At 38.4% G+C, this 18073-nt stretch overlaps 1 protein-coding gene across 1 annotated transcript; it reads right to left on the bottom strand.

Annotated features, from left to right (window-relative positions):
• Positions 1-1888: 1888 nt before the first annotated feature.
• Positions 1889-17659, bottom strand: CHORDC1 (cysteine and histidine rich domain containing 1). The gene is made up of 11 exons (XM_072850743.1): positions 17319-17659; positions 11650-11699; positions 9551-9607; positions 8926-9086; positions 8240-8340; positions 7196-7254; positions 6060-6130; positions 5730-5835; positions 3885-4004; positions 3170-3232; positions 1889-2625 (listed from the first exon to the last, which is right to left on the bottom strand). The coding sequence occupies exons 1-11, from the start codon at positions 17380-17382 to the stop codon at positions 2482-2484; spliced, it is 996 nt and encodes a 331-aa protein (XP_072706844.1). The 5' UTR covers positions 17383-17659; the 3' UTR covers positions 1889-2481.
• Between the last annotated feature and the right edge of the window lie 414 nt (positions 17660-18073).

Below are 18073 nucleotides of genomic sequence, written 5' to 3'. Positions count from 1 at the left end.
TGAGGACCATGTTTACAGGAGCTTTCTTCTACTTCTGGCCAAGTTGACTCAGCTACCAGCACAACATACTTTGAAAGAGTATAACAAATAGTTAGGGGGTCCCAAAGCCTGCAGCATTAACAACAGAAGGTCCATTCATCCACATTTCTCTCCATTTAGCATTTAGTATGCTAAGGGAGAATATGACTTGCTTAAAACCAGAAATTCTGTTTTCCCTAGAAATTCCATTTCCCCATTCCCAGTTCTTTAAAATGGATTTTACATGATGTAAACCTACTGCATGTGAGGATGCAAATAAATTGAAAATATGTTAAAAAATGTGGAAAACACAAGATATTTAAGGTATTTATATATCCGTATGGATAGACACACATTTGAACTTGCTTGTTAAATAAGAACTTTATCCTGGCATTTAAACACTGCTCATTTTGCTGTCCAAGTTCAGAGTTCTGCATACAAAAACACAGATGGCACGCTAGTAGCTACAGCTATCTAGAATTTTTCATCCAATGAAGTAGTTGTTCTCAGTATTATACTAGTAAGAGCTACACTTGTTGGTTCAGAACACGTCAGGGAACATCTGTTCAATTTTTAAAGGACTATTTGCAGGCATACATTTTTGTAAGCTTGTACCCTATCACTTCACAGCACCTGACATTTTCAAATTTATTAAAAAAAAATAAAGGCAGTATTATTAGAGGTTAATAGAATCTTTCAGGCAGAACTTAACAGCTGGAACTTTTAATAGGGACCCAAGGGAGTAAGCAACCCCACTCCCTCCAAGTCAACGAGGAAACAGGATCTTGAAATGAAGGTAAAGCACCATCAAAACAAATATCAAATATATATCACTGGTATTACTTTCTTGGTGTTTGGGGATGGTTTCTCTGGTAATGTATTTCCTACTACTTTAAGCATGAAGTAGGATTTCAAATACTGCCAGAGACAGAACTCTGAGCTCAAGTCAAATTATACCTGTTGGAAAATGGTAAGATTCTTAGAAATCCATATTTAACTTCAGAATGCCTTTACTACATTCTGTGTTTCTCTTGGCGTTATTCCAGGTCTGCCAAGGTAGGCCGATGAGCATCCACACATTTCAACAGTCCACAGGACTGCTTGTTTACATATATAAGTTTTGGCACAATAAGTAATGGTGTACATTTTGCATGACTTCTATACGAAAACATTGTTCTTCTTTCAGGTGCAACAAAATTAAGAAACTATTTCAAGCAGAAAGAGAAAGCAACATCATTGCATGTGTTGCTGCTTGGATAGAAGTATCATCTTTAAAACTATCCTGTTTTCAGCCACAAATATTTACTGATGGACAACTGAAAACAAAAAGGTGGTCTTGATTTCTAATTGCAGTGATTTGCTTATGCTGTTCAAAAGAAAGAATATTTTTAAAATATTTTAATTCAAAGGTACAATTATGATTTGAGACAGACATTTGAAAGCTTGTTGTTTGTTTCTCCTAAGATTTGTCCTGTAGATAAATTTAGTTCTTAGATTACCATCCTCAGAAACAAGATCTATGCACATCTACATGGAAATAATTTTCCTGAGACACCTACAGTGTGTACTGGCTTCTCCTACCACACATATCCACCTACTTCAAAAAAAGATTAATCATTTTGAATGTTGTAGAATAGGACCAAATATATACAGCACCTTGGTAATTTTACAGTAGTTTGCTTGTTTGTATATTCTCCAAAGCTGAGATGTTAAGTTATTCAGCCATTTCACTGTCCATTCACTTTTATATTTAACAATTCAAATACCAAAGGTACAGGAGTAAAAGAAAAATCCCCTCTTGCCAACTTGTTTTTTATTTTAATCTGATCTCCTGCTTTTATACAAGACAGACAGCAAAAGAGTCAGCAAGTACTGAAATCCTTAGCAAAATACCTTTTATTCCATCCCTCCACAGCCAACAGGTACTGAAACAAACCTTAGTTTCAGAAGACAAAAATGCAAGTCTACAAGTGTTCTTTCGTATTTATGTTTATGTGCCTTTTTATTCTAGATGTAGAATTGCATGTTAATCACTTCATAAACTCAGATTTTTGTATCTGTATTACTGTATGCTTCATAATGAACAGTGCTGAATTTAATATGTGCTACCCAGTAGATCCAGTCTAAACCGAACATTTGAAAAATTAACACACACAGTGGGCTGAGAACACATCTATTTGGATAGTCAGTGCATGGTAGGTAAGGTTGTAAGCAAAGGGCAAATAGCTCTTTTACTCTAAATCCCCATGGAGACACTCCAGCTAGAATAAATACTCATGGGAACAAGAGCAGAAATAGCTATTACCGTTCAAGTTTACACCCCCATTTACTGTGCATCAGATTTCTTTGTAGAAGGGAACATATGATCCAGCATAAAAAAATGATTCTATATAAAAGTTATATATTTGATTACAGTAGCAAGTCACCACTTCATAATGGGAAATAACTTGTCTCTTGGAATCATTATTGATCTGAATTCTCTTTTTTTTGTTGTGTGTTGGATACTGGTAATTCAAGACTTGCCCATAATAGAGGCTCTGCTTTTCTCATAGTAAGCTCAATCTTTGTAGCCGTCATGTTCACGTAACTCCTCTTTACATCAATTACCTAGAACAGAAAACATATTTCATGCTTCAATTTAAGAAATAGACTGCTAGATATTTGGGAATTAAGTTAGGAAGAGTACCTTATCACTAAATTTCAGTAGATGTTTAGGTAGATGGAGTTCCCTCTGTTGTTGGGAAAAGTCAACCCTCTCTGAAGCCATGAACATATGCCTGTGCATATGTAACATATACATTGGTCTAACACGTTTGTAAGCATGCAATTACATATTGTCAAGGGTTTCTGCAACACCACTATCATGGTGTTGGGATCTTAGGACAAGTCAGGACAGAAAGGACCTCAGGAGGTCACCTTCTGCTCAAACTAGCATCAACTATGATGTAGTGTCTGATCACTTGGGGCATTAGATTCAGATTTAAATGTAGATTACTGAATGACATACAACCGAATCTCTTTCAATAAGCAGAGTAAGGAGGAAAAACACACTGTTTTGAAAGAGAGGAAGCTGAGGGTTTGTGTTTTGTGGTTTTTTTTTTGTTTTTGTTTGGTTTTTTTTTTTTAATAGAAAAATTATTCTTATACTTACTCCCCATAATTTCACACTGCGATGAAATTCCTTTTCTCCTTCAAATACAATATGGATATTTAACTGAACAGGAAAAACAACAGAACATTTTGTCAGGCTAATAAAACATACACAAGTATGTTTAAGCAAAATATATCCCATTGAGACTCAGATTCTACAATAAGCAAAGTGATCAACTTGCCCCTCAGACACAGAAATGAAAATCTATTCTGATACAGTATCATAGCCAGTAGCGGCCATACATGCATCCTGGAAGCTCTTATTTTCTCCAAATGTGTGATTAAGACATCAGAGAAGCATTTTAACACTTGTTTAATATTAGCAGCTGTGAAACTGCATACCATGAAGAACTATATTAAATTACATTAAGCCAAATACAATGAAATTATGAATCTATAATTATCTACACATACGGTGATGTAAATCCATCACATTCAGGTTTTAATTGAGGAAGTTAAATTAAAGATTTTTTTGGACATATTATATTGCAACTTTAAAAAAAACCCCACATTTAAGCACAGATGTCCAAACAGAAGAGAAAAAAAAATGCTATACATACTTGAACAAACATAAATGCCAAGAAAAATCCGTTACTCAAAAAAGATTCTTATGCTATTCTACCTCTGCCTTGTAAATAAAGCAGAACCCAGATTTACCTAACTTCAAGCTTCTGTAAGAATTAAAAAAAGAATTACATCTTAAGGTAGATACTCACCATTGTGCTATTTGCTTCTACATAGCTCAGATCAGGAAGAGAGTTTTTAGCATATACAGAAATAGTCACTTCTCCTCCAGTCTGGTGCCAATCATGCCTGCATGGAACTACTTTCTTTCCCTATGTAAGGAAAAAGTTATGAAAAAAAAGACTTAAAATTGCATTCAGGAGTATTTTTAACAAGATTAGTCAGGATAAAAGCCCAGGACTATTTTAATAGCCAATAAGCATAGCTAATAAAGGACTATATTGCATGTTCACAGGAGATTGCAAGACTCCACTTACATCTTTTTTTACTAAATATTTCAACTACTGGTCCCTGACAAACATTAGAAGTAAGAAAACAAATACTTATGACAGAGACTACAGTAGGAAACCAGGACATTGTGATAGAAAAAAAACCAACCACAACACAAAAAAAACAACAAAAAAGTCACTTGTTGGATTAACTTCCCTTCCAAGACTACAGTTATCCAGCACGTAGCAGAAAGGAACCGATCAGAGAAAAGGCAAGCCATAACTCCAAGAAACTTTCATATTACTGCAAAAAATTATTGAATATTACCCTCTGTTCTCTGATGCAGGAAAAATAAACAGTTAAGAAAAAACAAAACAACAACAAAAAGGTAAAGTCAAAAAAACCCTGTTAGCTAGAAGCCCATTACCTCAATATAGACACATTTAATACCCCCATTGTTTCTTAACATCTGGGTAAATTCTTTACAAGAACACTCTCCTGCTTTAGGGTCACAACTTCAGCTTTTTATTTTTTTTTTATCCCTCCATTCTGTATTTGAAAATACTTCTTAAACACAAACATAAATCTTCAAAACAAGCAGCAATTCCTTGACTTAAACGAAGTAAAGGACTTGTGAAGTAACTGTTATAGAATGAGGTAACAGAACTACACTTTCTATAATATACCTTTATTTCCTTCTGGTTAAATGTTACTGATGTTTGCAGTACCAAACTCATTCTGCCTCAGCAACAGACAATAACAAGAATTTTGTGTTCACCTGCATCCAACATGTGACCAGCTAATGTTTTTGAAGTAAGTGTTCAGTTTCATTATTACGTTCTATAATATTCTCTAAGAATCTTTTTAAACCTTGAGTGGAAATATTTTTCAGCTTGTAATTCTGCAGTTTGTTCCCATAATTGCCATGAAATACCTACAAACTAAACAGATGCGCTCTCTGTTATTTGTTATACTGGTAGCCAAACCAAAACACTGAATTAGATTCAGACCAGAAAAATATTCAGATGTGTAAACAATCCAAATTGGACAGAAAGAGATCCTTCTATCCCCCCCCATGGAACCTCATCGACCTTATCTGCCCTGCCATCCCTACCTAAGCAACAACTCAGCTACTCTGAATGAAACTGGAAGTACAGTTATTTTACTACAGAACATGTATGGCTGTTCTCTTCATGGTCTTTGGGGGTGGAAAGACTTCTTATAATCTTATTTTAAACGAATATATGTGGAATATATTCTATAAAGAATACCATAGACTTTCTTGACTAACAAAGCAGAAAAGACTGCCTTTTTTTTTTTCCTATATTTGTCAAAACCACTTTTACTATAAAATAATGATACTATACGTATCACTAAAAAGAAAGGTTAAGAAGGGTTGTACTCTATTACAAGTATGCTTCTACCAGAGACGACTTCAAACTCCATTTCTCTGTTGTCATGCTGTGCATAATATCCTCCATATTATTTCAGAGGTAGTGATCTGTAACAGCTCGACTACCGCAATAACTCAATCAAGCTACTAACTACATTTGAGTATTCAAAATTCAGAATGGCCAGCTACAGAATGCAACGTTAATGCTACTTACCGCATCCTTTTTAGTCCATACATGTGTTCCTGTTGTGCAGCCTTCTTGAGCTAAAAATGTATTGAAGTCAGATGTTTTCCTTTTACAACAGCTCCAATACTTCATCCTTGAAAGTTCGCAAAGTAATTAAAAAACAATATTTAGGACACTATTTACTGTGAGTACTTAAGATCTTTCCTTTATGCAATATTATTGTTAACTTAGTATACCCTCTTCAAGCAATTTTTGGCTTGAAGAAGAAATACAGAATGAAAACAAGGCAACGTCTACAAAGAAAGCACAAACACTTAATAGACTAATTAAAAAACCTGAAGGTAACTGAATACTAACCCTTCATGGAATATAGGTACACCAGAATGGTATATACATACTTCTTCTGTGCTGTGTGGTCCTTCGTATGTCTAGTAAAACAAAGCATTTAAAGTGTATTACTGTTATGGGATGTGGACCAAAGAAAAAAACAGAACAGAACAAAACGCAACCCACGAGAGAAACATTGAATAAAGTACTACAAAGCTTTTGAGTAAATAATCTAAATCTAATGGCTTGCCCTGGCTTTTCAAAATAACCATTCAACCTGCATTCACAAAATTCCCTGGCACTCCTCTGAAGAAGCTATACTTTGTATTAGTTCAATGGAGTACATCAAGGGTGACACCATCTATGCTCATAAAGGTCACTTTAGATCCTCAGAGATGTCTATCTTTAAAAATACTCTGAATATTCAGAGAAAACAAGTACTCAACTGGAAAATGAATTAATCATTCATAAAACACATGGATTCTCAAACAGAAATAAATTAAACAATATACAACTCTGCCACAGAGTACCATATCAGTTCTTCCTAACACATACAAGAGACTGCTATAAATTCTCCTCCCACCAGTTTCAGCAGAACATGCAAAATCTGTCAGATGTCCAGTGAAATACCTATTTAAATTCTACTGTCTCGTTCTGTACAACACAAGGGTGTCAATGTAAAAAACTTTCCGTTTAAATGACCATGTAACATAAAGACTAATTTTGGTGCTAGAAGTGTTAAAACATTTTCTTTGTTGATTATTCTGACAGGAAGCATTAATTGATAAGATCTGCAGATGCTTCTGACCTATACCCAGATTATCAACAGCAATTCAAGTGTTATCAGTAAGCCACCTCTCACCAATAGTATATTTAACACTTTACGTTAAAACACATCAGGATCATGGGTTTGGCAAGCTTACTAATTAGAAGTTCAGGACAGGCATAAAAAAAGTAATCTTAGACTTACTGCATCCACAGTACAAAACAGCCCACATTTGTCCATACTAGAGTGTGTTATCAAATGTGCATTCATTAAGCCTGATGGACTTTGTGCCATTTCCAAATCAATTTGTAGCACACAAAAAAACAACCAAGAAAGGAAAAGAAAATGGCACACTTAATATTTTAGCAGCTGGGTTTAAGAGTGGAACTGAACCACTTACTTTTGAACAGCCTGCATTTTTACATGCCGTCCCAATCTTGATTTCATCATTGTCTTCCTCTGTAAACAGAATCACATTATAGAAAATAGCAACTGAATTGTACAATGTACTAAATATTTTGCTTTTATTGAGAATTAAAACAAGCTAAGGAGTAGATTAGGGAAAAAAACTCCCAAGCTGTCTATTTTCTGCCTGGCACTGAAGTCTGCCAGAAAGGTACACAGAAACAGAAATTATGCAAACATTCCAAAAGAATTATTACCTATGCATCAGATTCTAGGTTCTGTGCCTTTACACCGGTTTAAGTGGGGCAAAAAAAGATTGACGAAACAGATTATTACAATCATAGGGGAAGAGAACAATCACTCATCTTGTTTGGTTTTGTAAAACTAAGAATGTAAAAGGCTCCAACTGCTGTCTATAAATACACACAAGGAAAGAATTTGGATACCAAGTAGAACGAAGAGCTAAATGACAGTTTTGGCACAAGAACAAGAGAGTATAACATAGCCGCAAACGTAGGTTGAAATTAGAAAGTGTTTCTTAAGGAGCAGTGTAGTTCTGGAACCAAATTCCAAATAAACTGTGGGAAGAAAAAAAGAGGAAAAACAGACAAGGGAGAACCAACTAGACTTCAGAAGAATTTCATCAGTTTATGAAAGGCTTTATATGACATCGTGTTTGCAATAACACAGGAGCGGAGTTCATTGCTTGGGAAACTCTTTCCATCATATATTCAGAAATGGATGTTCCCATCATGTCCATTCTAACCAGGAAATCTCACAAAATAGGCAGTTCAAATAATTTTTATGGGAACAGACTGCTCCTAACATCCAAGTCTTCATACTGTTCACAGTTAAACTTTGATTATCATTCCCTAGACTGGAAGATATTTCCCAGATTCAATAATCTTGGAAATATTCCCAGAACAAGAACATAATTACATGAAATAACTACTTCAGAAACAACAACAAAAAAATAGCATTTCATTTATTTGTGTGACAATTAGCATCATATACCTACTTAACCTCCCTATATCCTTACCTTTTTTCTCTTCGTTTTCTGATGACAGTTTCAGTTTATCTAGCGCTTGCTTCAAGGAAGCTGACACTTTCAGCTGCAAATTTGTCATTGGCTCGTCTGGGCTAAAAAAAAGTCCATGTATTCATGTCAGCTTCATGAAAAAGAATTTACAAAAGACAACGAAGTAGTAACTTTTAATCTTGCGATAAGGCTCTTCCTTTCCAACCTGCCTTACAACAACAAACAAACAAACTAGATTTGTAATGCCAATTGTTACTGTTTATGGCAAAACAGACTAGAAATTTAGAAGGCAGTCTTGGACTTGAACAGGAAATCCTAAATACTCTACCACACTAAAAATAAATCAGAGAGATTAAGGAATCTAAATACAAGCACCCTAAAATTACTTTTTAAACACTAAACACAACTTTCAGTGGCATTCTAAGCTACGAGGCTTTAGACTGCAATTTTTGTTTCCTGTGAAGCTAAATGCTGAGAGATCCAGTACTACCTTGTCCTAACCACAATTCTTTTATCTCATTTTGAAGCTTAAGATAACATCATCACTGCTACCAAACATGAGCTCTTTTAAAGTTAATTTGGGGATTTTTACACTATATGAGATGTGTAACACTGAATAACCAAACGAGCTTCAACTTGGCCAACTGACCACAAATCTGGCAAAACCTAAGCTTCGTATACTGTACCTTGGCCTTTTAATTGTTTCCAATGGTTTTGGTGCCTGAATTATGTGTTCTTGAAATTTGGGTTTCAGTTCAGCTAGCTCCTTTCGTTCAGAGGTAGTTTTGACTTCCGGTTTAACAGGCTCAGGAGGTTTCTCACTGTTATGGGGACCCTTTGTACAGCCCTATTATGGAAAGCATATGTTTATATATATGCAGTGTAGTTTGTGTGCACAATTAAAAATTATCAAAAACTGCAACTTATTTCTTCAGCCCCATCTTCTCCTTTAAACCCACTCTAAACGTTGGCTGCAAAGGAAATCCCGCAACTGGAGTGGAAAATATCTTCATTTGGATGTACGTTAAAGAAAAATGCATGCCTTCCATAATCGAGGAAAGTAACAAAAAATATTGACCTTCCTTCATTGTTAACAAGCATCTAAATAGGTTTTGACAGAACTAATTATAACCATTAGAGCTTGAAAATGAGACTTGACTTCAACATTATATCAAGAAAAATAGTGCATGCAAGATTAAATTAGTTTTAGCAAAAGTACACAAATTTTAAACATGTAAGCACATATACCATTTAATATTTATCACTGTCATTTGACAAGTATAAAAATTGTAAATAATTGTGAGTACATACCACAATGCTTAAGAAGTCAGAAAAGTCTGTTGTTCTTCTCTTACAACATGACCAACCCTATAAACATTTTGGAATAAAAATAAAACAAGCATGACTACCTTACTTGGCAACAGCTTATAAAAAGCAAAAGACTAATTATATTCCTTTACAAGATGCGGCACATCATGATTAGAGATTGTTTTCTTCCCTTCTTTGGACAATATTATCATCATGTGCATTTTTAAAAGCCAGAGAAACCTGTTACAGCTGCCATTTCTAGTTCACTCATGCTGCCTTAATCGGTAAACCTGAGGCAATATCCCCATGACAAGTTAGGTACCAACTCTGTACGACAGAAGCAGAAATGTTACTTTATCTCAAAGTAACACGTAAGCAAAACAAACAAATACTATACCTGAGACTAGGCTCACCTGTGGCATAATGTACAGGCTCCCTTCCTAAAACGATGAGGATTTTTTCTTTCCTTGAGCACTAGTCAAGTCTTTCAACTGCTTATTTCCTACCACAAAGCTGGAGATCTGCCTTGCATAGCCATCTATCCAACTACATCAATCAAGAGCACTTTTTATTATATAAACCAGAAATCCAATTTTGGAGAAAATTATCTTGCCACTGTGAATAACGTTGTATCTTACAACTCGAAGAACCTTATTAAAGGCAACAGTTTGACTAATAAATGCACCACCGCTTTGGGAGCTTAAGCAGTGTGACACAATAGGTTTTAGGTAGGTGGTTCTAAAATATCCTCAAAGTATTAACTATTTCCATAGTCAAGGAGACAAAAGGTTCACCCTGCCCACTTAAGGTTATCTAGAATTCATAGCACGAAGAAAACTGCCCACACAAATTACGATAATTTTTTAATTAGGCCAAGAGATAGGATAAGGAGAGGAGGGAAAGTAGTACTTGTTTTAAAAACGGTGCGTATATAAGAGGGAGTAAACACAATCTTTTGAGGTAACTGTATAATTTCTGTCTATATAATTAGGTAGAAGTCTTCGGTACTGTGTTATGAGTACAACTATAATTTTGTACAAAACAAATTGCCATAGTCTAAGTAACTGTATCGTATTTGATCCAACAGCGTCCATCCTAATTTGCAAGTGGCACACTGTGGCCAATTCCAGAGTCATGCACTGCAATATCAGCAATAGCTCACAGAAAACATGCTACCCAGCACACGTGCACAAGGTTCCATGAGCTCAAAAGACACCACATTATGGGACAGGGATGAGATACACTGCCAGTAGAAGCAGTTCCTAAATACCAAAAAAAATGCTTGCCCCAAAGCTCGGTTAAATAGCAGTTCGGTGTCCTAAGAAAGGTCACTTAGGCTACATCTGTATTAATACAGTAAACAGTGCCAGGCTCCATTTCTGGACACCAGATTTCTGGCCATACACTATTAAATTGTTAGAATGATTTCCAGTACTGTTTTGGCAGTTGTGTCTCAGATAATTCCCTGTAGGCACTTTGGATGCATCCAGTAGATCCTGAAGTAGGAAAACAGTTTAATATAATGAATATGGGCTATGCAGTTGGCCTAAGCACTGGAGACCAGTCACAGGTATATTTAATTCACTGCTGAAGATGTAGCCAAGAATCCTGGGCAGCTGCATCAGAGGCATGGGCAACCAGTCCCAACTTAATCAACATACTCATTTGTCAGATTAACAGAACACAATTATTTTTTATAGTAGGCAAATGTCACATACACATTAGTTCACTAGCCACATAAGACCACAAGCAGCTCTTTTGAATTCCAAGCAGGTTAATTAACTGAAAGAATATGACACCTCTCAATGCCTCCAAAGACCTATTCAGAGGACCTAATTAAACTGTTGAGACACATGAAGTCAATCAATAGGAAACATGTGTCATAGACTTGCATGGCATTTAGACCATAAGAGTACAGTTTTTAATTTCTTCTTTGGGTTTGAGTAAGTGTGCTTTTCTAATTTCATGGGGTTGCTCAAACGTGACAGGCTGGACACCAGTTTCTACAACTGAAAGATTTGGAATTAAAAAGGAAAACAAGCATACTGTTTTACATATATGGAAAAAAAAGGTAAGAGTTAAAAAGCTAGTTGCATACTTACTTTGAGAGCATCATGGAAGACTGGCACACCTGGATGATATGTGCATGAATCTAGAAGAAAATTACTATTATTAATATTCAGGCATACCAAGAATCCTTATTCATCTGATCACAAACCCAGCAAAAATTTCACACTTGCAATTAATGTATGCCATAAACCATCCCACTTCCCCAAGTGCACATGATTATGAAGGAAAACACAGACTCCACACAACACACTTTCTGAGGGCATATATTAAACCTAAATAATCCAGATTTTTTCTTCTAAATTATACAACACAAACCAGAAAGCAGGCATCTAAGACAAACTTTTACTCCATGTGGAGCAAGGAAATTTTCTATGGACCATTCCTTGCCTTCATCAATAATTAGTCCTTAATGGTAATTCAGCATAAGTAAAAAAAGTGGCTCTATGGCCACCCGACAGACATGAAATACTGGTTCACAGCATCAAATACATCTATTTGCACCTGATCAAGGCCTTCTACCTAGAAGCACTCTGTTAAGAGATTCTCTTAACACAAATATTGAGTTCATTATTTTATCCATGAAAATTAGCTTGTTCTTTTTTCACTGTTTGTGGCATCCTAGATCACTTAAGGACTTGAACCCAAAGGCCAGTCTTCCACATACACAATTTAGACATGTCAATACTATTAATTATTAATAGGTTCTGTGAAACATGACTTCCATTATCTGAACTGTTTATATTCACAGATGTTTATCAACACTACAGCTTTTTATGTAGCAACTGCTCCTTTTTTACTTAGCAGATGTATTTTTCAAGTATAATATAATTGCTCTGATTATAGAACTTCTCTTTGACGTATACAGCATGGATATTATTTTAATGACCTGACTCTAAAAGTGATGGGAAACACTAGCTATCTTTTAACATTTAAAGCAAAAATTTTGTTGTTTTTAGAAACATCTAAAATTAAAAGTGACACAAACAGTAACAATTTTTATAATAAGCCTCTGTAAAAAAGAAGAGTGAAAAATATCACAATTCACATAATAAGAGGCATAAGAGAAAAGTGATAAATAACTTTATTAGTAATCTGCCTACAGATATTAAATGGGCTTAAAGACAAATAACTTTGTTGTTTTCATTTTTTATAAATATGTAGACTTTTAAGAAATCTTGCTTAGTATCATTTTCTTTAGTTTTATATTCAGTGCCTAAGACTAAGGCACTATGTATATGTCTGACAGACATGTTGCTTTAAGATGACAGTTCCCACCTTAACTCAAAAGGCACATATTTTGGGATGTTAGTCCTTCAGCTGGACTTACATACATATCCATGAACTTCTACCAATTCCTTCAGCTTCAGGACGAAAAGCTAATGCTTTTGTAAATGTAAACCTCATAGGAAAATAAAAAAAATGTGGTTATTTTGTACAAAGAGCCGAGGACTTCACTGCTAAATCAAATAAAAGTAAAAATAGAGGTTATTCTTTTCCAAAAGTATTAAAGTATGTCATCATAAGCATCATGGTAGTAAAACTAAGCTCTGTTTGCAGCAAAGATTATTTCTGAATCAGAAGACGTAAATTAATATTTCTAATCCTTCACAAGCATGTGGGATTAAATGAGAGAGGTGCTATTAGTCAGTGCAACATTTTTAGAGACAAAACCATCTTACGATCAATTAACTCAGGGACAGCTATCCTCCAGCTCACAAGGCAGACACAAACAAGTGTCTGTTTGTCCATCTGGCCAAGTCCAATCCTCTTTCCTTGCTTCCTGAAGCCTTCTCTGCAGGAGATACATCATGGAGCAAATGACAGCCCACTCTCTGCTGCTATCTCATGAGGGCCATGCATGTTCCACAACAGAAAATGCTGAGACAAGGAGTTCTGCAGTATCTCAGAAAGAGGCAGTAGGACTTATCCACTAAGCAGTCTGACATTCTGTGTACCAGAGGACAGTAAAATGTCCCTCATTTTCACTCATACTGAGCCCAACAACTCTTTTCTGATTAAAGTTTTAAAGATGATTATAGTCCCCTGAGCAGTTCGAAGCACGTCTATTTCTTATTTGTCAGAGTTCGACTTCCAGCCTTTGGTTGCTATTCTACATTTTTCACTGAAAAAAAAATCAAGTCACCTCTCCACTGCTTTTAATACCTTTCCTTAGCCAGAATTAACTTAAGAAAAAAAAAACATAAGGTTTTTCAAAACAACACGTTTTCTCTCACCCTCAGATGATTTTTGGAGATGCAAGTACCACAAATTTTCAGGTTGTTTAGTGGGTTCTTTTTTTTATGCTGATTTCATACCCAAACCAATCCCACTCTCACAATGTACACACTGCTGTTTGCTGTTACCTTACTGCTACATCCTTGCTTATTCATTGAAGCACTTTATTAGTCCTTTTGTTAAATGTCAAAATAGAAGATGGTACAGATCATCCAAACTTAGAGGTATTTACAATGGAATCGTGTTGAATTCTTGAGGACGAAATGAGACATCTGTCTATATACAACTTGCAAACCGACCTGCTATCCTGTGGGAACACTCCAATACTTTGCAAGCTATGCTTCACAGCCCCAAAGCAATGGAAGGTCATTAAACGTGATTAACTTCCTTCAGCACCTTGGGGAAGTTGATGCCTTCAAGTCGTTGCTGAAGCTAGGAAGCTACGTCAACTGAACTTCTCACAGCGTTGGAAAAAAAACCATAGAAAACAGGACAAACATGGTATGGCAAGAGCTTATAAATAGTTCACAGAGAAAAGAAAGGCTCAGCCTGAGAAACAGAAAGCTGTGGGGAAGACAAAGGATCAGAGGATGCACTTTACAGGAACAGAATTTGAACTGTGGGGACCAGACAAGATTAAAGAAAGCTGACTTTGGGCACACAGACTCAAAAAATCTAGGCTACCATTTCTTGCAACTCCATCTCTCACTCACTCTACCTCAAAAATACATAAAATAAGTTTTCATCAGGTCTGTGATCATATTTATCCTGGAGGTGCAACATCACTAAGTCTGATCTAAGGAAAAAGGGTATAAAGAAGCATGACAAAGCACGTGCTTCTGTTCTGGCAATGGACCAAATTAAACCACATTAAGAAAGATACAAACTATAGCCTAAACCAAAAAATGTTGCAGTACAGTGAAGAAATTGAGACAAACACATATAACATATACACTTTCCATCTGTTTGTGCACACCACCTTTACAACTGTCATTAAGCAGCACTGCTTTCAAACCTAAACCAAAGTGTGCATGTACTACCTCATACCACTGTTTTAGCAAAAAAATTTGACTTGGCCTTGAAATGGATTAAAAATGGTCATATGGTCATTCACAGGTACAAAAAAAAAAGTTAAAAACCTACTACCGCTTTTGAAGTTAAGTTCTACGTTCTATGTCAGATCCTGTACAAGTCTTCAACAGCGTGGATTAACTAGTAGTTAACATATCTAAAATGCATGTCAAATTTGTACCTTGCCAGGCATGCCATGGATGAATTCATAACTGTGCACTCAGTCACAACTGTGTAGACATACCTTTAATGCTTTCCCTCAGGCTGTTTTTTCTGCCCCTCTTTAAGAAGCATACAGTCTTTCATGTCAGCCAGTTGCCACTTGCTCATAGTTTGGAAACAATTAGAGTTTCTACAGAAAATACATGCATATATTATTTCAGCCATCTGGTTCTAAAGAGAAGATTAATGGCCTCTTACATCAATCATCACTGTGGGAATATCTATACTGCAGGCTGAATGTAGACAAAAATACCTGAATGATCCAATACTGCTCTGAGGCCAGCAGGCCTTATTTTCTACCTATTTTCATTTAAGAAAGTTTCCTATATTGATCCTAAGCTTAACTATTAGATTATGTCAATGCAAAACTTATTAAAGGGATAAGTATTTTGGTGTTTGTTTAACACATGTACTAGCCTTAATCCCCACAGTATTTTAGAATTAAATCCAAACACAGTTATGAAACACAAACATTTGAACTTGACAGCCATACACAGCTAAATATGGATTTAGATGCCTAAGTAGTAATCATCCCATTGACTATGGTGAAGTTTAGGATGCCAAAAGTTATAATCACTCTACTTACGCTGAAAATGCCAAACTTGGTTTTCTGAAGTGGCCCGTGAATAACTACGTTTACCTTTAGAACTGCTTAGTCTAGGACACAGTAATTCCATTAAGTGTTCCAGCCATTTACAGAAACAAACTTCATCTCAAGAAGTTGCTTTCCCCAATCCAAGCACCACACAATTAGCATAGGGCCATGCCAACCAGATCTGGTCTACTCCAACCTTGATCATGAACTTAGGAACACATGGTAAAGAACTGTTATTTTAATAACAAATACAGGTTATGAAGCCGCAATGAGAATTTTTAATATGAACACCCTTATCTGCTTTGTCTTTTGGGGCAAAGGGATGCAGGGGGTGGTGGTGGAAGAGATCACTAAATGGGAGCATTCCACAACTATGCCTGCTTTTTCTGTTACTAACATTACTGAGTCTTACTCGAAATGCTGCCCCTCTTTGGAAACAGTTCGCTCAGAAAAATAAACACATTTTATGCCATAGTTCTTAACCACAGAATATGCACATGCTAGAACATGTTAGCCTACTTCTAATCTTGTGGGTCACTAAAAATTTAGCTAATGCAAAGAGGCCATTCCAGAAATTCAGCCAACAGTTACATTACAAACCAGCTGAGGGCAAGCCTACTGAAAACTCAGATCACTCTTTTGCAGCCTGTGTGGAATTATGAAACCTAAAATGATAGCGCTTTGAAGATGTTTCACCAGGTATTGGATTGCCAGTATGCATAGGGGAAGCACTGCCAAGAGCTCACAGCAATTAGCAAAGCAGACATACACGTATCATAAGATATATTTAATTAACTGCTGCAAGTCCACATACTAGAATTAAAAGAAAAAAGTAGTTGGTAACTGCTATGTATGCAACACCCACAGAGGCCCTCAAAAGAAAAACGTCTGTTACTCAAGCCCTCCAGTTTCTACTTTTAGAATGTATCACACTAACGTAGAGAACTACTTCTTATTGCCTCTTTTCCCTCATACTGCTGTGAACAATTTTATTATTATAAAAGAACCTTAGAGCCAGGCTCACCGCCAGCCCTGCACTTCCGCACTGAAGGGACAGCCTCCAGCCCGGGCAGGTTTCGCTGTCCAGCTGCCGCGAAGCCCACAACGGAGCAACCTGCAGCATCGTTTTACCACACCGTTTTACCACCCCTCCACCCCCAAAGCGACAGAAAGCACCACATGAAAACAGGGGTTTCCCCGGGGAGAAGCGAGCCGGGACCAGCACCGTGCAGTAACAGGCGAAGGCGGGAGGGACACACAGACACACACATCCCCCCCCCCCGCCCCCCCCGCAGGCCAGGGCTTTCCCTACCCCTCAGTGCTGACCGTCCCCAGCGGCCTCGGTGACAGCTCCGCACCGCGATGTGGCTCCAGCAACCGGGGAGGACATAGAACGTGGCGGGCACCCCGGGCGCCTCAGATCGCCCCTCAGACCCTCCCTGCAGACCCCTCGTAACCCCCTCCGAGAGGCCCTCCTTCACAGCCCCCAAACCGAAAGCTGGGGGGCGGGGGGGGGGCAACGAGGGAGGCATCCCGCGCCCCCCTTCCCGCTCCGCCGCCTTTCCCTGCCGCTCTCACCCTCCGTGTTGGTTTCGGGGTCGAAGCGCTGGCCGCAGCCCCGGTTGTAGCAGAGCAGCGACATGGCGGCGGAGCGGCCGGCGGCGCTTCCTGCCCCACCGCTCAGGAGAACGGAGCCCCGGCGGAGCGGGAGGCAGCAGCCGGAAGCCGGGCAGCGCTGGGGGGCGGGGCGGCTCCCTCGGCGGAAAGAGGCGGCCGGAGCCTTCCGGAATCTTCACGAAGCTTCGGGGGAAGGGGAGAGCGGGCAGCCGCGACTGCGCAGGTGCCGCCGCCCGCTGCAGGAGCCGTCGCCAGAGCGAGAGGAGGAAGAGGAGGAAGGAGAGGAAGGTGCCGGGTGGCAGGACGCCGCAAGGCGCATGCGCACGGCTAGGGGAGTGGGAAGCGAGCGGGTCGCGGCGCGCATGCGCAGTGAGGCGGGGCTGGACGGGACGGAGGGCGGATGGCGGCGGAGACTGCGAGCGTTGCCGCCTGGGTGACTGCGGCTTCGCCGCCCGCGGCAAGGCTGGCGCCGGGGTAAAATATGCCTGGAAAGCCCTTGAGCTGCAGTAGAAGGAGGCGGATTGCCGCCGGCCCGCAGCGGTGCTCCTCATCCTCAGGGCGCCGGACCGGCCTCGTCACGGCCCCGTCCGGTGGCTGGGCCCGGGAGGTGCTGAGGGAGGCTGGTCACAGCTTGCCTGCCGCCGACTGTGGAGGTGTCGTTGAACGGCTGTGCTCTCCTGCGGTCTGGAGTCATCGGGAGCCGGCGAGCACCTCAG

This window comes from Ciconia boyciana, chromosome 1 (assembly GCF_034638445.1).
Source record: "Ciconia boyciana chromosome 1, ASM3463844v1, whole genome shotgun sequence".
Lineage (NCBI taxonomy): Eukaryota > Metazoa > Chordata > Aves > Ciconiiformes > Ciconiidae > Ciconia > Ciconia boyciana.
Note: the sequence above shows the minus strand (reverse complement) of the source record. Positions and strands in the feature narration are given on the sequence as shown.

Bases quoted from the DNA above. Each gene is read 5' to 3' on its own strand.
- CHORDC1 (XM_072850743.1), bottom strand. From the start codon at position 17,382: ATGTCGCTGCTCTGCTACAACCGGGGCTGCGGCCAGCGCTTCGACCCC. The intron at 4,005-5,729 runs GTAAGTAGCATT...TTCCTTACATAG, and splicing joins TATGGACTAAAAAGGATGCG to GGAAAGAAAGTAGTTCCATG. The intron at 2,626-3,169 runs GTAAGTATAAGA...TTTCTGTTCTAG, and splicing joins GCAGTGTGAAATTATGGGGA to GTAATTGATGTAAAGAGGAG.